The sequence below is a fragment of the Pongo abelii genome, chromosome 11 (genome assembly GCF_028885655.2).
Source record: "Pongo abelii isolate AG06213 chromosome 11, NHGRI_mPonAbe1-v2.0_pri, whole genome shotgun sequence".
In the NCBI taxonomy this organism is placed as follows: domain Eukaryota; kingdom Metazoa; phylum Chordata; class Mammalia; order Primates; family Hominidae; genus Pongo; species Pongo abelii.
The window spans coordinates 141,240,415-141,258,368 of NC_071996.2; the positions used below are offsets into that span (position 1 = coordinate 141,240,415).

Below are 17,954 nucleotides of genomic sequence, written 5' to 3' on the forward strand. Positions count from 1 at the left end.
GTGACTCAGCAAAGGAACTGTTTATGACTGGTTACTCATATGCCAGTGCTTCCAGAATATCTGCTCATATTTAAAGGAGTGATCTTGAAGCCCCAGAGGCCATAATGTTTAGATTACCAACCTCTTCGCCAATCAGTAAGTCCGTTACATCTCACTACATGTTAGACATGGGACAGGAGAAGAGGATTTTTATTACCTCTCTGTTTTTACTGGAGGCTGCCCAAATTTGTTTTGTTGTTTTTTTTTTTTTTTTAATAAAAGAAGCTTGTTTTCATGGAATGGACTTACTAGAACTTTTATTATTCAGACTACCTAGATAAAATTAAGTAAATTCGTTTCTTTATCCCAAATTAAATATTTTGACTACATGCAAGATTTAATCATTCAAAATTGCCATGTATTTGATTATAGACCAGTAGTATAATCCCCCTGCCCCAGGCCAGATTCCAAAACGATAAACCAAAATACACACACACACACACACACACACACACACCCGGCAACAGAAATGATATGTATTCCGAGACTCATTCATTCATTTTGGAAAGGGCCAGTGTTTCCAGTGGTTTCTCCTTGGGATTGTAACTTTACAACTTAAAACTAGGTAAGTAGTTTTCCCTTGAATCTAAAGTATAACTACTTTGTAGTAGAGAAGTAATTTATCTTAAATCACTATAATGAAGATTTACTCTTAATTTTAACCAAAATGTTTCATTTATATGTTTGTGTAATGAAGGTGATCAAAGCAACACCACTTGTGATCCTTCTGTCTTTTTTACTGTATGTGGCAAGAGGCTGTGTGATTTTCCTAGGGAAAGGAGTGGGCTTTCCCTGTGGGTTGGGAACCTCTGTCCCCCTCCTCTGAAGTTTCCCCAGTTTTTCCTGCTTCTCTGCTAGGTGGGTGCCTTAGCATGCTTGTCTTCTCTTTGTGCTTCTAAACTTCTCTGAACCGGATTTATACTCAGGTCAGTAGCTGTCAAAGAAGACACTAAGTAGTGAAAGTAGCTAATATTTACCAAACCCCTGCTGTGCCCACCTGGTGTTTTATGTGAAGGTCTTCTCTAACCCTTGCTGTAACCTCATGGGGAGCAGATCATTTTCTCTCAGTTTTTCAGATAAAGAGGAAACTGAGGCTCAGAAAGGTCAGGGACTTTCCAAGCCCTCACAGCTAGTCAGCAGTGGAGCCAGTTCAGACCCAGGCCTGCTGACTCGGAACTGGAACTGATAACTGTCACCACTGTATACAATGCTGCAGGCAGGAGCTGGCAGGTAGTAAATGTGCAAGATATAGCTGTGGCTGCCACGGCTGCTGCTGCTGCTTTTGTTGCTGTTGTCAGCTTTTCTTTGCAGCCCTGCTGTCTCATACCCCAGTATTGGGGCTGAAGCATTTCTTTTTACCAAAGCTGCCTCTTAGGACAGAGGTCCTTGTCTTGAGTGCGTACTGAGGAGTCTTCATTCTATCAAACTTTTCTGTTCTCTGCCTGGTAATTTCCAGACAGAAGAGAACATTCAAAGAACGAACTTTCTTTCTTTCTCTCTTTCTCTTTTTTTGAGACAGAGTCTCGCTTGGTCGCCCAGGCTGGAATGCAGTGGCATGATCTCAGCTCTCTGCAACCTCCGTCTCCCAGGTTCAACCGATTCTCCTGCCTTAGACCTCTGAAGTAGCTGGGACTACAGGTGCCTGCCACCTCACCCGGCTAATTTTTGTATTTTTAGTAGAGGTGGGGTTTCACCACGTTGGCCAGGGTGGTCTCAAACTCCTGACCTCAAGTGGTCCTCCCGTCTCAGCCTCCCAAAGTGCTGGGATTACAGGCATGAGCCACCACACCCGGCCCAATGAGCTTTACTTTTCTACGTAAGGAAAATAATGGTAGAAATGAAATAGCTGTGAAACTTGTTTTGCTATTTTTGTACCATGCTAAAATGTTAACTACTACTTATGTCGGCACACACCTGAGAGCTGCTGTGATTTAAGCCTTTTTATTTTTCTGGGTGTGATGTAACTCCTCCCCTACCTCATCCAAGTAGATAAGTTCATGGAGGATAAACATGACAGCTGCCATTTCCTTTATAGCTGGTTCCAGGGAATATCCACTGAATATAGGAAAGATTGCCAGTTGCTATGTGGTGCCCTGGTGCTGGTGGAGCTTTCAGCCTTCTTCTCAGAGGAAACAATGTAAATGTTTTTGTGAAACCCTAAAGGTCTGGGATTTGTAGGACAATCTTGAGCAGAACAGACAAAGGTGAAGGGAGTGGAGCCCAGACATGCTGCCTGGAGGGAAACCTGTCACCTGGAGAGGAAACGGCACAGGGGAGGCCCAGCCGCCCTTGCCTCTCAGTCCCGCATATCTCTGTTAGTGGTAGTCATGGTTCTTGTATTTCCAGCATGTTGAGGCAAATGAAGGAAATATGAAGATTCATTCATCTCAGGAAAAGCAAGAAATGTATTAACAGCAAGAGTAGAAGTTCACTTGCATGGAAGATACCGTATAGCATATTTATTTCTTAGCGCCAATGGGGGTAGCTGCTAAGCCCAAGATTGTGTTGTGAGGTTTGAATAGGTCAGTGTGTGAGTCATCAATAAAGTAACATCAATCATTTTGTTCCTGATTAATACATTTGCTATTTTAGTATGCGAAGTACTTTAAAGAAGCTTATTATTCTGAAAAGCAAAGCCTGGAGATTTCCGGTAGCAAAATAGACACAGTCTGTGGACAATCTCAGTGTACAAATAATTCACCTCTGGCATAAAGACAAAGAATTTCAGAGGGGAAGGAAGCTCTTAAAGATTATGTCCCCTCCTACTTCTTTAATGAGGGCTGGTGTTCAAAAACTGAGTAATTTATCCAGGCTCACATAACTGTAGGTGATAGAGCCCAAGCTGGAGGCTGTGGCTGGGTCTTCAGACTCCTTTCTTGACAGTCTGCACCTGCATAAACTCAGACCTTTACTGCGAACAGTGCAGCCACAGCTGAGAGAGGCGGTCGGCACCCAGCATTTCTTGGACTTGTCTGTCAGGTCCCCCGAGTGCAGAGGACAGTGTGCCGGCTCCTGGGGCCTGTGGGCCCAGCCAGGAGCAGCCTTGTAAGCTAAAGCCTTCTTTGAAGGCGTCCGTCTCACCGTAAACTTTCATGATAATTTCAGTCTACTCCATAATTTGTCTGAGTTAATTTTGATGGAAACATGGTGCTTTAAGTAATCAGTTAAGCTTTGATCTCTAACTTTATGCCATCCAAATCTTCACGATGGCCTGGGCACCAGGCACCCAGACCTGTGCTCTGAATTGTGCCAGGGCTGGTTCATAGAGTGTGATGGAGAGACGACAGATCCGCACTGGAGTTCTGAAGCTGTGGTTCTCAACCCTGTCTTCTTAAAAGTTCCTTAACTTCCTTACTAACCTGAAATGAAATGCATAGGTGATAAAATCAACCAGTGCACATAATTTCAAGTCAATATAACATTTCCGTAAAAAATAAAATACAGGTAGTTTATAGTAACATAATAAGAATTTTGATATAGAAATACTCAAGACCAGGTACACCAGCAGTTGAATGCAGTGGTGAGACCTGCACATACCTGTGCCTGGTGTCACAGGGAGGCCGACACAGGTGTGTTGCACTGAGACCCACACACCACCCCTCATGTTGCTGTCTATGACGTGACATTCTGAAAAGTTGACTAACTCTCAGGAAAGTTCTGAACAAAGCTAAGTATCATCTTCCCTCAATTTCCATGTCGATTGCATTCCTGGAATATTTCATGTATATTTGAACTGTGTAAAACATATTTTGAGTTTATATGTAAGTTGCAATCAGTTTGTAAATCCAAAAATTAAATGGTTTTTCTTTTCTTTTTTTTTTTTTTTTGAGATGGAGTTTCGCTCTATCGCCCAGGCTGGAGTACAATGGTGCGATCTCGGCTCACTACAACCTCCACCTCCTGGGTTCAAGCGATTCTCCTGCCTCAGCCTTCTGAGTAGCTGGGATTATAGGCATGCGCCACCACGCCCGGCTAATTTTGTATTTTTAGTAGAGACAGGATTTCACTATGTTGGTCAGACTGGTCTTGAATTCCTGACCTCAGATGATCCGCCTGCCTCGGCCTCCCAAAGTGCTGGGATTACAGGTGTGAGCCACCGCACCTGGCCAAAACAGTGGTTTTCTATCTTCCTGAGCAGTCAAGGGAAAAGTTCTTCCCATTGCAGGCGTGTCTGAATGTGGGATGGTTGGCCGACCTGGCCCTGCCCCCCCCCGCCCCAATACCCTTAGCTTCTTCCCAATCTTTTTGACATCCGAATCCCCCCAACATTTCCAAAATGCCCTCTAAGTCAACACTCCCACCACTGCCAGTTGCCACCCCAGAGTGCCCTGTGCCTGGTAACGATCGTTCTCACAGTCATGGCCTCTAAGTCAACACTCCCACCACTGCCAGCTGCCACCCCGGAGTGCCCTGTGCCTGGTAACGATCGTTCTCACAGTCATGGCCGTAGGGAAGGCTCCCTTGTGGTTCCTGGGGGACTTCGTGAGATTGCCCACATGAGCATTTCTTTTGGAACTGAGATACAGTGCACACGGCCTCTGGGGGGAACGGGGTGGTGGGTACACGGAGCCGAGGCCAGCCTCCCTTGCATTGCGGAGGTGCTAGCCTTGTGCCATCCGTTCTTGTCCATGTCTGTGCAGGAGGACATCACCCGGCCCACTTGGGCAAACTATTTTTAGAGGCCGCTGCATCTGAGGGTTGGGGGGTTTACAGAGAAAACAAAAGTTGGTGGCTGTGGCCACTTTCTATGGCAAGGTGGCTCAGGGAAGGGATCCAGTATCACAGCCTGGGTATACCACGGCCCCTCCAGGAGCTTGATTCCTTCTTAGCTCAGGGGAAGAATCGCACAAGGACAGAGGCCCCTGCTTGTCTGTGAACAAACTGGTCTTTGTGGCCACTTCAGGCTTCGGCTGCATCATATTCCTGTTACATTCACATGAGTGAACTTGAATTACATCCTTAACACTTTTCCAAAAAGGTTATAAACTAGACTGGTGACATATCATGGGGCCTGGAAAAATAAGGCTGCTGCTTTTTCACTTCTCTGCTTGATGCTAAAACCTGGAGGCTAAAATGAATGTGTGTAATTAATAGGAGAACTTCCTCCTGTTAGCGGAGTGCTTTACAGCTGGCAAACGGCTTCTCTCCCTGCACAGCCCCATGGGGTGTCATTTCCACCTGACGTCGGAGGAGAGCTGCTGTTCATGGTCCAGTCCTCTGTCCGTTGGCCCACTGGGTGTCCCTAATGTGCGCCAACAGGCTCCTGGCAAACGGCGGGCATGGCAGCCACGAATCTGCACATGAGCCGTGTGCCCTGGGTCTCCCCTGGGCTCTGCGGGGGGAGGTGGGAGCCGCCTCCGGTTCACATGCGGTGCTTTACAGGCTGCAGGGCCTTCTCAGCTTGGGTGGAAGGAGTGACGTCAGAGTATTTCTCAGGAACTGCCTGCCCTAAAGTTGTGGCTCATAAACCCCTTCCAGCTTCTGTGTAGAATTCTGGACCCCTAGGGTATCACCACAGAGTTTAAAAGCAGAGTAAGAACGTTTCCTGTGACTGCGGGGTGAGAGGCCCTGGAATCTGTAATTCCACACTAGGCTGGAATCCCAGAAAAGCTTCAATGCTCGGGAAATGTACGAGCAGTGCCAGGATCCCCTGAAGGAGTGTGGGGCTTTTGAAGCAAGCTGCCCAGCGAGCCTCCCGCGGCACCTGCTGTCCCTCTGCCAGCAGTCAGGGCCCCTGCCCCACCAGTGTTGGTTGTGTTTCTGTTCTTTGAGGAGACCACGTGATGATCTGGTAGGAGCCACAAGAAAGATACAAATGCCATTAGAGCTGTTAGAGCCCCAGATGCCACTGGAATTGGGATTCAGGGTGTTGGGCTGTCCCCACCCTTAGGCAGTACTCCCGCTGCCTACAACACCTCCAGCACAGGCTGAGGCATGCGAGGATGGAAGCACATGTGGGCTAGGCCAGGAGGGCGTGTGGGAGGGTTCTCCGCTCTGCGCTCCGCTGGGGCTTTCTCCTTGTGTCCTGGTCAATAACTTCTTCTCTCTCTGGTTCTCCTTGGCCTCAACCCCCAGCCTGAGCTGGGCTGTCTCTGAGTTCCCTGACCCGGAAGAAGGGACGGCCATTATCTTTGGGTGACTGTCTTCTTGCAGCTGGGAATCTCTGGGGCTCTGAGCGGGAGGCCTGTGGGGGGTCCCTGGAAGAACAGGCATGGGTTAGACTGTTTACCTCACTGCCCTGTGTGCCCTGCCCCGGTAGAAGCCGTTTCTGCTGTGTGGTTGTGTCTAGAACTAGAGCCCCTCAGGGCCCTCTGCATGCTGTGGGGTCCCTTTGCAAAGCACCTCCTAACATATGCTTTTATCTGTGGCTCGGGATGGGGATGGTGACTTCTTCACGCAGTCTTCTGCAGGCCTCTTCAGCCTGGCTCCCGAGATGTCACGCATGGGTCTGTGCAGCCCAGAGAAGACCCTGCAGGGGGAGAAGGGTCACTTTGGTGCCTGTCTCCCCAGCTGGCCTGTGGGCCGGGCGCCTGGCAGATGGGGCTCCCAGGGAGGTGCCCCCATAGACTTGGGCTCCACAGCAGGCTGTGGGGCTGGCATCGATGTGGCTGGGAGAGCCTGGCTGTCTTTTTAGCCATTTGTTTCGGAGGCCCTGGGGGTCATACTTGTGCTTCCTTGTGTATTTTTAGATCTCTTATCACCATACACACCACCTCCCTATCAGAGGGCTGTCATATTCACATATGGTAAAATAAGACGCAACAGTAGAACTCGAGTTGAGGTTCGGCCTTCTAGGGTTAAGACAAGGGCAACTTTGATAGTAAATGGAATCTTTTTTTCCCAGCCATCCCCACCCTCAAAGACTATCTTGCTCTAAGAACCAGTTCCTGAAAACTCTGTCTGTGGGGTCCCTGGCCAGGATGGGTGGGATCCCAGGGAAAGGGCCAGGCTGTGTGTTCTGAACAGGAATGGCTCTGGACCAACCATTGCGGGCGTTCCTGAGAAGCCAGGGAGCCTGGATCTTGTCAGAGGAGCTCCTCCCTCTGCTCCATCCTAACCCCGCAGGCTGCAGCAGGAACTGAGAGAGGACAAGGTGGGGGCAGCGCTGCAAAACCCAGCAGCAGGGCCACCTTCCAGCAGCAGAAAGCATGAGTTTTGGTTTTGGGGCTCTTTCATTTCTTTCCTTCCTTTCTTTTTAAATTTTTGCTCTTTATTATGAAACAGCAACCAGACCCAGCTGTGCATGGCCTGCCGCACAGCAGGGGCCCTTATCTTGAATGACTCCACATGCTGGGCAAGGAGGGGGCAGGGGGAGGGGCTTGTAGGAACCCAGATCTGGGGTGGGACTGAGCCAACAGTTTAAAGAGCCCTGTGCCCCCACTACCTAGCCTCAACAATTGTTAGCTTACAGCCATTTACACCCCACCCAGGTTATTTGAAGACAAGTCAGAGGGAGATAATTTCACTGTACTCCTAAATGTTTTAGTATCTCACCAAAGATTGTATGGGCAGAGAAAGGAGGCTTCAGGGTGTAGGACCCCAGGAGCGGGCGAGTGCTTGCTCTTTCCCTGTTGGCTCCTGTAGGGTAGGGACAGACCAGCCCCCATGGACCCTAGCGAGGGCCATGCCAAGAAGCCGCTGTTCTAATCTAATCAGTGGAGGATCCAGCAAGCTTGGATGGCGGTGAAAGAATGACTCAACTGGCAGGCCGTTTGGGGTATGAGCAGTCTCGTCTCCTGAGTTCTCTGAAGCCCTTTGCAGTTTTTGCTTTGTATCCTAAACTCCACGGGCCCGGACCCTGGCACTGGGCTTGATCCTCTGCAGCCCAGCCCGTTCCTGTCCCCATGCTGGAAGCAGCCTCTCAACTCACTTCCTTGGTTTCCTGTTGCTCTCCCCACCCCATACCTGCTCTCCACATTTCTATCAGAGCCCTGTTTCTAAAACAAAAGTCAGATTCCGCTGTGTTCTTAAGACCCTTCAGTGGTTCTGAATTCTTTCAAGACGAGGTTCCAGATATGGAGGCTGAGGGCGAGGGTCTGCACCCCAGGCGTTTGCACTCCTTGTCACCAGCCCCTGGTCGCAGCCACCCCGGCTCTGCTCGTCCTGTTTCAGGGTCCGGCTTAGGGCTCCTGTCCTGTGGACGCCTTCCCCAGCCCCCCGGGGTTGGGTCAAGTTCTCCAGAGCAGCCCCCGCCCCTGCCACATGTTTCTTCCCGCATGTGGTCCTCATCACATGTACATTGTCACCAGGCGCTTTGCCTGTTTCCCGGGAGACTGGGCACCCAAACCGCATTTTGGAAATCCCTCCCACTGTCTCAAGCAGTGCTGAGACAGCACAGTGCGTTCACAGCACGGTGCGTTCCTGTGGCCTCCACGGGCCATGGTCAGCCCACAGGCTACTCACAGAAAGTGACAGGCCGTATTCGGAAACTCTGCAAACAGTCTGACATGGCTGTGGCCCGTCCTGAGATTTTATATTTTACAACAGTGTCAGTCGATAAAGGATTCATCCTGCACCACCGGAGCACTGGCCTGAGGTGCCCTGATCCCCGAGAACCCCTGCCTGCATAGTCAGCACTTTCCCCGACGTCTGCCATCTGCTGTGCCCTGTCAGGCTGCTGTGCCATTCTTCGCAGTGTCTCTATTTGGGGAAGAATTTTGTTGAAACTTTGCAGATTTTCTTTTTTTCTTTCTTTCTTTTTTTTTTTTTTTTTTTTCCAAGACAGAGTCTCGCTCTGTTGCCCAGGCTGGAGTGCAGTGGCGCAATCTTGGCTCACCACAACCTTCACCTCCCAGGTTCACTCAATTCTTCTGCCTCAGCTTCCCAAGTAGCTGGGATTACAGGCGCCCGCCACCACGCCTGGCTAATTTTTTGTATTTTTAGTAGAGACAGGGTTTCACCATGTTGGCCAGGCTGGTCTCAATCTCCCGACCTCAGGTGATCCGCCCGCCTCGGTCCCCCAAAGTGCTGGGATCACAGGTGTGAGCCACCGCGCCTGGCCAACTCTGCGGATTTTCTTTCAGGCATCTTAAGCGAGTGGCAAGAGTTATTCTGTGGCTAAGTGTGTGGTTTTGTGTTCGTGAAGATGGTCATGCATAGGTTTTGTGCCAGTTTAAATGCTGGCTCATGTATTTGTTGGTGTTGAGTTAGGCAGATTCCAGGAATTGCCTGTAAACGAAGTTGCCACTTCTGGTATTGCCAGCACTTTGTTTTCCACAGATAGTCATGTGAGGATCGTAAGGGGTGTAGATGTTCTAGGAGGCGGGGGTTGCAAGGATTTGGAATTGTATTCAGTGACAAATGGACTTCTTTCTGAATTCTAATGTAAGGTGGAGATCGCCCTAGTTGACCTGTCTTGGAGGTGGGCTTGCGTGTGTCCTCACAAGGAATTGATGCCCTAACATGATTCATCCGTGGGGTTCCTTTATCAACCCAAGCCCATGTGCCTCCCAGCAAAGGTCATTGTTTTTTAGTCTTTAAATGTCATTATCCCCAAGTAAGGGACAGGGTAGACCTGTTAGGCTGAAGGTGGGCCATGATGGGAACCTCTTCCTGGATGGAGGGCAGGCCCCTGAGAGCAGCGGGGTCTGACAGGGCATTGTTTTGGAGGCCTGCGAGTCTGGAGCAGGTGCAATACTGCATGCTCAGGCAGGTGAGCTCAGCAAGGACCTTTGGCCAGACCCAAGCAGAGCTAAGCTAGAATAGGGTGGGGAACTGAGCAGGCAGGCAGGGAAGTGGGTGGGCATGCAGGTGCCTGGGACCCCACTCAGCTCACAGAGATACTCGCCCTGTGAGAGCAGGAGTCACCTCAGACCTCCTCTCCTTCTGTTATCTGCTAGTGTGTAATAAATATCCACAATTCAGCAGCTTAGGATAACACACAGTTATGATCTCACAGTTTCTGTGATCAGGAGTCTGGGCACACTGGCCAAGCGCAGTGGCTCATGCTGGTAATCCTAGCACTTTGGGAGGCTGAGGCAGGTGAATGGCGTGAACCCAGGAGTTCGAAACCAGCCTGGGCAACACGGCAAAACCCTGTCTCTACAAAAAATACAAAAATTAGCTGGGTGTGGTGGCACTTGCCCTGTAGTGCCAGCTACTCGGGAGGCCGAGGTGGGAGAATTACTTGAACCTGGCAGGCAGAGGTTACAGTGAGCTGTGATCACACCACTGCACTCCAGCCTGGGCGACAGAGGGAGACCCTGTCTCAAAAAAAAAAAAAAAAAAAAAAGAGCCTGGACTCAGCCTCGCTGGGTCCTGTGCTCAGGTCTCACAAGGCTACAACCAAGGTGTCGGCCAGTCTGGAGTCTTTCTGGAGTTCAGGCCCCTCTTCTGAGCCACGTGTTTGTTGGAAGAATTCAGTTCCTTGTGGTTGTAGGACTGTGGTCACTGTTCCTGCTGGCGTTAGTCAGCCAGGGGCTGCTCTCAGCTCATCGAGGCCCCTCCCACTGGGCAGCTTGCTTTCTCAAAGCCAGCAAGGACACTGACTTCTAGACCCTCTTTTAAAGGGCTCGCCTGATTAAGGCAGGCCCACAGGATAATCTGTCTTTTGAGCAAGGCAGTCAACTGACGAAGGATTTTAATTATTTTTTAATACTCTTTGCCATGTCATACAGCCTATTACAGTGGTGTCATCCATTATGTCCATGATCCCACACACTCAGTGGGAGAGGGGTATGCAGGGCAGGTACACTAGTGGTGGGAGTCTTGGGGACCAACCCAGAATTCCACGTTCCCACACAGTGGGAGAGGGGTATGCAGGGTGTGTACACCAGAGTCTTGGGGACCAACCCAGAATTCGACCGACTGCACTTGTCTCTCCCTCTGTTCCCTTCTGGTGGCCCTTCTTTCCGCCAACCCTTTCCTCTTTCTTACATCTCACCCCTCTGCTCCTCTTCCTGCATGGCCTCCTTCTCTTTTCCCGGCCCCTCCTCTCTGTTCCTCCGCCCCCTCAACCCTCAAGCTGGTGGGCTGTGGCTGCTGTGAAACCTCATACCTGCTCGGTACTGGCTTAGAAACTGAGCCAATGGCACAGAGCCACCTGCCTTACCAGGAAGGGCTGCACTTGGCATGGCCTTGGTCACTTTGCTGGCCCATTGGTAGGGCTGTAGGATGTCACTCTAATGCCTTTCCTTCTCTGTCTCCTCCCTCTTTGCTTTTATATAGACCCAAGAGGCCTTTCTTTTGTTTGAGACAGGGTCTCACTCTGTCACCCAGGCTGGAGTGCAGTGGCACAATCACAGCTCACTACAGCCTCAACTTCCCAGGCTCCAGTGATCCTCCCACCTCAGCCTCCCAAGTAGCTGGGACCACAGGTGTGTGCTACCACACCTGGCTAATTTTTGTATTGTTAGTAGACACAGGGTTTTACCATGTTACCCAGGCTGGTCTTGAACTCTTGACCTCAAGAGATCCTACCTGCCACCACCTCCCAAAGTGCTGGGATTCCAGGCCTGAGCCACCACGCCTAGCCTGGCCCCAAGAGGCCCTTCACACCATGTAATATGGTCTTGGAAATTGAAAATGGCAACAAGGTATCAAAATCCTGATGCAGTTGTGATTTTTGACACCCCTTGATTTGAAAGACATGGGGTGGGTTGATAAAGGAGCCAAGAGAATAGAACAAATTCCTCATGAGGACACAAGCCAGGCAACCTCAAGACGACAGATCAAGTGTGGCCAGTTTGCAACTTAGATTAAAATTGAGAAAGAAGGTACATCTGTAATATAGTGTAAGTCTAGGATGGGAGAGATGGACGTCCCTGTCAGGACCGCCCCCATGCCAGGAGCTTGCTGGCCACCTTGGAAGTCCCATTTTAATATTATCTAGGAGCCAGTTGTGGTGGTGCAAACCTGTAGTCCCAGCTACTCAGGAGCTGAGGCAGGAGGGTTGCTAGAGCCCAGGAGTTCCCGGCTGCAGTGAGCTGTGATCACACCTGTGAATACACACACACTGCACTGCAGTGTGGGCAACAGAACAAGACCCCATCCCCAAAGGAAAAAGAAAAAAAAAAAAGGAAGAAAAAAAATAAAAAGATTATGCAAGACGTCTGAAAACTGTGTTTATAGAACCATTGGTGGAAGGATTACAGACGTATTCTCAAAAAACACTTAAGTAGAAAGAGGGTGGGGTTTGTTTGATACCAGAAAACCTGCATTCAGTAATACTTATGCCATCGAGCTTACTAGGCTGTGGTATCACATGAAACAGTGGATACGCATGCAGTTTGTAAAATGACTTGTAAGTTGTTTGTAGAAACAGTTCAGATGCCAGGCTCGATAGCATCATGTCCATTCCTGCTCAAGCATTTGAAACGTTCTCACACAGCAGAATGTGGCAGAACAGCTACAAGCTGAAAAATACCTATATGGAGGCTGATTTTTTAGTGCGAGGAAGGACTCCAACAGCTAGAACCGTTCTGCTATGGTCTTCATTGTGTTGGGAAAAGGTGGACTCCCAGTATGGCTGTGTTTAAGGGGAAGCTGAGGGTGCATGTGTGCTGAGAAGTGACTGGACAGGAGTTCACTGGGATTACAGTCCCAGCTCCACGCCAACCAGCCCTATGACCTCAGATGGGTCTGGCAGCTTCTCCAGGCCTCCACTTTCCGCTCTGTAAAGCGAGGGGTTGAACTGGAAACCTGGAGTAGCATCCAGCTGTTAACACTCTGTCAGAGCTCCAGAAGGAGGCTGACTGCCCAGCCCTGCCACCTACATACAGGCTGTGTGACCTCAGGCAAGTTACTTACCCTCTCTGTGCCTTCGTTCCCTCATATTTAAACTGGGGATGGTAACAGTCTCAGCCTAATGAGGCAAGGAGTCCATGGCATCATATCCATAAAGCTCTTAGAATAGTTCCTGCCCAGCATGTGGTAAGGGGCTAATAAATGGTAGCAGTTCTTATAACTATTTCTGTTGCTCCTGACCACCCTTTTAGTCTATGAATCTGGAATTTATTGCTGTATATCTGTTAAACTCTGAACAAGATTTTCTTTCCGCATCATCACTGCTGACCCTGTACTGGGAAGGTGCCCGCTGCTCTGTCCTCTAATAAGATGTCCTGTCCGTTTCAGGCGGAGGCCCGGCTCGCTGCAAAACGGGCGGCCCGCGCGGAGGCTCGCGAGATCCGCATGAAGGAGCTGGAGCGGCAGCAGAAGGAGGTAACGCTTGGGGCTCCTTGTTGGGTCTTTTCACAGTGATTTGCGTGCTCGGCCCAGGGTGCAAGTGCAGGCACCTGTTGCTGCAGATGCACCTGGCTGTCTCACGTTGCTCACGGTCGGAGTGCGTTTGCGCCTGTGACTTCTGCCCAAGGTCAGGCCAGGAGTGCACATAGCACGGATACCAGGCGTGCCTGCTCAGACCTGCTGGCTCCTGAGAGGGGCTTAGAAGCCTCTTGCCTGTGAAGATCGTCGTTTCTAGCTGCGAGGAGCCAAAATGTTCAGGGTCTGAGCTTTAAGGTCTAACTGTTGTACTAGAATCTAGATCCTCTGGATTAAAGTGGAAAAGAAGAACGGATTAATGAGAAAAACTGGCCAAATTGTTTTATTTAAAAATATGTCCCCCGTGGTTTGTACAGTGTTGATCACACGCGGGCTCCAGGTTTCAGGATATCTAGAGCCCATGTGTGATAGAGAGACGGGAATGAACACATGGATGAAACAGCCAGGGAAAAAATTCCTCCCTGGGAAAATGGCTAGCAATGTGTTGACACACCTGCCCAAGCCATTTGCAAGTTATTTTCATCATCTTGAGCTGGAGCTAGGAGTCATTTCTGACAGCAGGAGGGTTCTTTAACTCACAGTTATGGTGGGACTTTTTCTGTGACCTCAGAGACATAGAAGCTGAGACCCCACTCAGTCCATGTTCTCCCATGGGCCATGCCCTGTGGGGCCAAGGGACCATCCACACCGAGCCCACCCCCAAGAGCTTTTCTTCTTAAGAAGATTTGAATTTATTTTGTTAGACAGAAGTAACCAGCTGCCTTCCCCAGGGTTGATTTTCATACACAGGTTCTTGTTTGGCTTACATAGCCAAATTTTAAAAGGTGAGCCAGTGTTTAAAACCAGTGAGATTTCCAATAAAAATCTGAATTTCCAGATTCTCTTACGGTGGTTGTAGATTCCGCCACATTCCCAGCAAAGACCAAGCTGGCCACATTCCCTGCAGGGTCGGGGCCCCGCCACAGGTCTAACGTGCTCATTGCTCTCTGCTGCTAGGAGTTTGCCGCTGCATATAGAAACCTGCATGCAGAGGCTGGGCAGTGTCACCGAGCCCTGGGAACTGTCCTGCACACTCAAGCTCGGGTATCCATAGCAGTACCAGAAGCCACTAGAAGGAATAGTGCTTTTATTCTGAACTGGTTTTTAAATATGTATATGTATTTTTTTTTTTTTTTTTGAGATCAAGTCTTACTCTATCACCCAGGCTGGAGTACAGTGACATGATCTCTGCTCACTGCAACCTCCGCCTCCCAGATTCAAGCAATTATCATGCCTCAGCCTCCCAAGTAGCTGGGATTATAGGTGTGCACCACCACGCCTGGCTAATTTTTGTATTTTTAATAGAGACTGGGTTTTACCATGTTGGCCAGACTGGTCGGAAACTCCTGATCTCAAGTGATCCTCCCGCCTTGACTTCCTGGCCTCCCAAAGTGCTAGGATTACAGGCATGAGCCACCACACCTGGCTTAAATATATATATTTTAAACGACAAAATCTCAAGTGCTTTTTCACACTGCCCAGTATCAGTGTCTCTGTAGAATGTGTTCATACCTCAGTGGACACTCTCAAACTCCTTGTGTGCGGGACACTGCTGGCCCCTTCCTTCTGTTTTAGAAACAATAGCAGCAGGTGGGCAGGTGGTTGATTTGGCGGGCAGTGGCCACTGTTTCTTAGGACACACCACCGTGTGAGCGGACGGCTGCCTCGTTCTCCAGAGCCAAAAGCCACCCCCCTCTGGCTAATGCGTGGCCTTCCGACACTCATCCAGTTTTAATTCACTTCCCCTGGCTCCCCAGTAGGACCTCAGTCTTTTTTTTTTTATTAAGATCGTAAAAGAGTTGTAAAAAGAATTTCCCAAAATATTTTGTTGCTCTGCCAGGTTTTGCACGGTTGCTCTGCCCTGTTCATAGTTCCTGTGTCTCAGCTCTGTTGTCACAGCAGAGCCAAGGGCCCAGAGGACGCAGATGGCCGTGAAGCTGTGAGCGGGCCCTGCTCGGCCTTCATGATGGCATCCGTCATCATTTCATCATCTTTCTCATGTACAGTAGATGTAAGGAAAATTACTTTCATTAAGAATACAAACCTAGAATTTCTACAAAATCAAGGTGAAAAAGGAATTACATAGCATGTACATACATCTTCCAAATTAAACATTTAGATAAAAACATATTGATTGTATCCTTTTTTTTTTCTTTTTTTGAGACAGAATCTTGCCCTGTCGCCCAGGCTGGAGTGCAGTGGGATGATCTTGGCTCACTGCAACCTCCCTCTCCTGTGTTCATGCTATTCTCCTGCCTCAGCCTCCTGAGTAGCTGGGACTACAGGTACCCATCACCACGCCCGGCTAATTTTTTTGTCATTTTTAGTAGAGATGGGGTTTCACCGTGTTAGCCAGGATGGTCTCCAACTCCTGACCTCGGGTGATTCCCCCGTTTCAGCCTCCCAAAGTGTTGGGACTACAGGTGTTAGCCATCACACCCGCCCCATATTAGAACTGATTTAAATATATACATATTGATATAAGATATAACCAATTAGAATTGATTTAAACATATACATATTGATATAAGCAGCTTGTTACAAAGTTGTTGGGCAAAAGTTCTTGATTTAAAAAATAACTAAGATGAATTAAGGCAAGCAGTCATCTATTTGAATGGCCTCCTTTAAAAGCAAAGCATCCCTTTATTCCTTTGATTCAAAGGTAGCCCTTTTCTGTTGCATTTTAATTGTGCAGCTTAAGAACCATCTGTTGCTGGACTCCCGCATCTCTGTTGTAATATTCCAAGCCACACGAAAAGAAAAATAAAAAATAAGCCAGGCATGGTGGCATGCACCTGTAGTCCCACCTACTCAGGACATTGAGGCAGGAGCACTGCTTGAGCCCAGGAGCCTGAAGCAATGATCGGGCCATGATTGTCCCGGTGTGTAGCCACTGCACTCCAGCTGGGGCAACATAATGAGACCCCTATCTCTTTCAAAAAGTCAAAAAATAAAAAGTAGTTGCTACTCCAGATGGGAAACCAAGTCTTGGGCATTTAATTTTAGTGTCATAAAAAAGGGGTGCAGAGCAGCCCTCACTGATGCTTCTGATGAGCACAGGCCTTGCGGAGAACATCTGATGAAACCTGGGAAGTCTGACGTAAAACGCCATGGTTTGCCTTCTTCAGCATGAGTACAGATGTCATTTGCTTAGTAGATGGCATTCACATTTTGAAATTCTTCTCCCTACAGCATGGTTTTATCATAAAGATATTTCAGGGGGTCACAGGGGTCAAAATATCTCGTCCTGTTGCAAATTCAGTGGAACGTCCGCCACTGAGAGTGGTGGTTTTTGTCTGTGCTCTCAGACAGCAGGGACCAGAGGAGGGGGTGGTGTCCCTTGCGGGCAGCACCTTTGGCCAATGTCACCTTTTGCATGGTCTTCTGTGGATCTGCAGTCTCGGCTTCCTCATCACTGATGCCTGCACTTCTGCCCTCACAACCGTGGCTTGCGGCTATGACACAGGACGGGCGTCGTGGGTGCGGCTGTGGACTCCTGCCTGGGATTGGTCACGGACCAGGACCCAGAGCCACCCAAATTTACCAGGTTGTGGAATGAGAGCCTGGGAAGGTGGGGGACATGTCAGGAGGGGCAGAGAAATGAACGTGGCCAAGATGGTGATGAGGACACCGAGTGAAGCAGCTCTACTGGGGGGGGAAGCCACTCTTTGTGGCAGCAGAGGATGGACATGGCAGACAGGAAGCTGCCCTGGGAGACGAGAGCCAGACAAGGAAGGGCCAGCCCAGTCAGCCCAGCGCAGCACGCGTTCCTAATGGCGGCAACGGCGCCTTCATGAATTTAGGGTCTTTGCAAGGCGACAGCATTTGTGTTTAAAGTTTATGTCTGCTTCTTCAAAAGAGGGATGGAAAGATCTTAAGATAGATGTGTATTTTGTGACTAGTCAGAGAAGCCTGGGGCGGGGGGCCGTGTGGCAGAGCTGGGCTTGGAGCTGTCACCTGCCGTCGGTGATGGGCATCTTCCCAAACTTTACAGGTGAGGAAAACAGGCCTTAGGGAGATACACAGTTTTCCCCAAATCCAAGAAAATAGCCAAGCCAAGATTCAAATTGGATTTGACCAGATACAAAGCCTGTGGTCTTCCTAGCACACCCCTCTGTCTCGAAATCAGTTCTGTAGCCAACAATAAAAACAAGTAAGAGTGGAGGATGGAGGGAATCCGTGGACCATGGGGTTGAAGTTCGCGTTGAGGATGCTGGCACCCACAGCAAAGGGGGAAACAGAATGATCAACATAATCCTAGTCACTTTCCAAGTGGAAGCATGCCTTGAAAAATAAAGTTCTCCTTGGTGAAGAATTTGAGGCACAGGAATATGAAACATAAAATATACAATTTTCTTAGAATTTTCTATAAATACAGAATCAGTAGCTTTCACCTAGCTGTGCTTTTGTGTGACCCAAAGGGTGGGGCAGAGGCCAGGAGGAATGTACTCGTGTGTGTGCGCGCGCATTCGTGTGTGTGCATGTGGATGTTTGTGTGCATGTGCACCTGTGTGCATGTGCGCTCACACACGTGAGCATCTGTGTATGCATCCAGAGGGAAGAGTGAGTCGAGCTAGTGGGGTCTGAGCTTGTACGTCTTCAGGTCGTGCCTGGAGGATTTAGGAAGGTGCGCTGATGACACCTCCCTCACACTCTTC

General features: G+C 49.3%; 1 protein-coding gene across 50 annotated transcripts in view; it reads left to right on the forward strand.

Moving 5' to 3' along the window:
- The window catches only part of LRRFIP1 (LRR binding FLII interacting protein 1), a 158,683-nt gene that overhangs the window by 73,015 nt on the left and 67,714 nt on the right, over window positions 1-17,954 (forward strand). For all 50 annotated transcript variants that reach the window (XM_063713184.1, XM_063713190.1, XM_063713186.1 and 47 more), the window contains exon 2: window positions 13,111-13,197. In XM_063713184.1, the coding sequence (XP_063569254.1) occupies window positions 13,111-13,197 (87 nt within the window). The remainder of the gene's footprint in view (window positions 1-13,110; window positions 13,198-17,954) is intronic.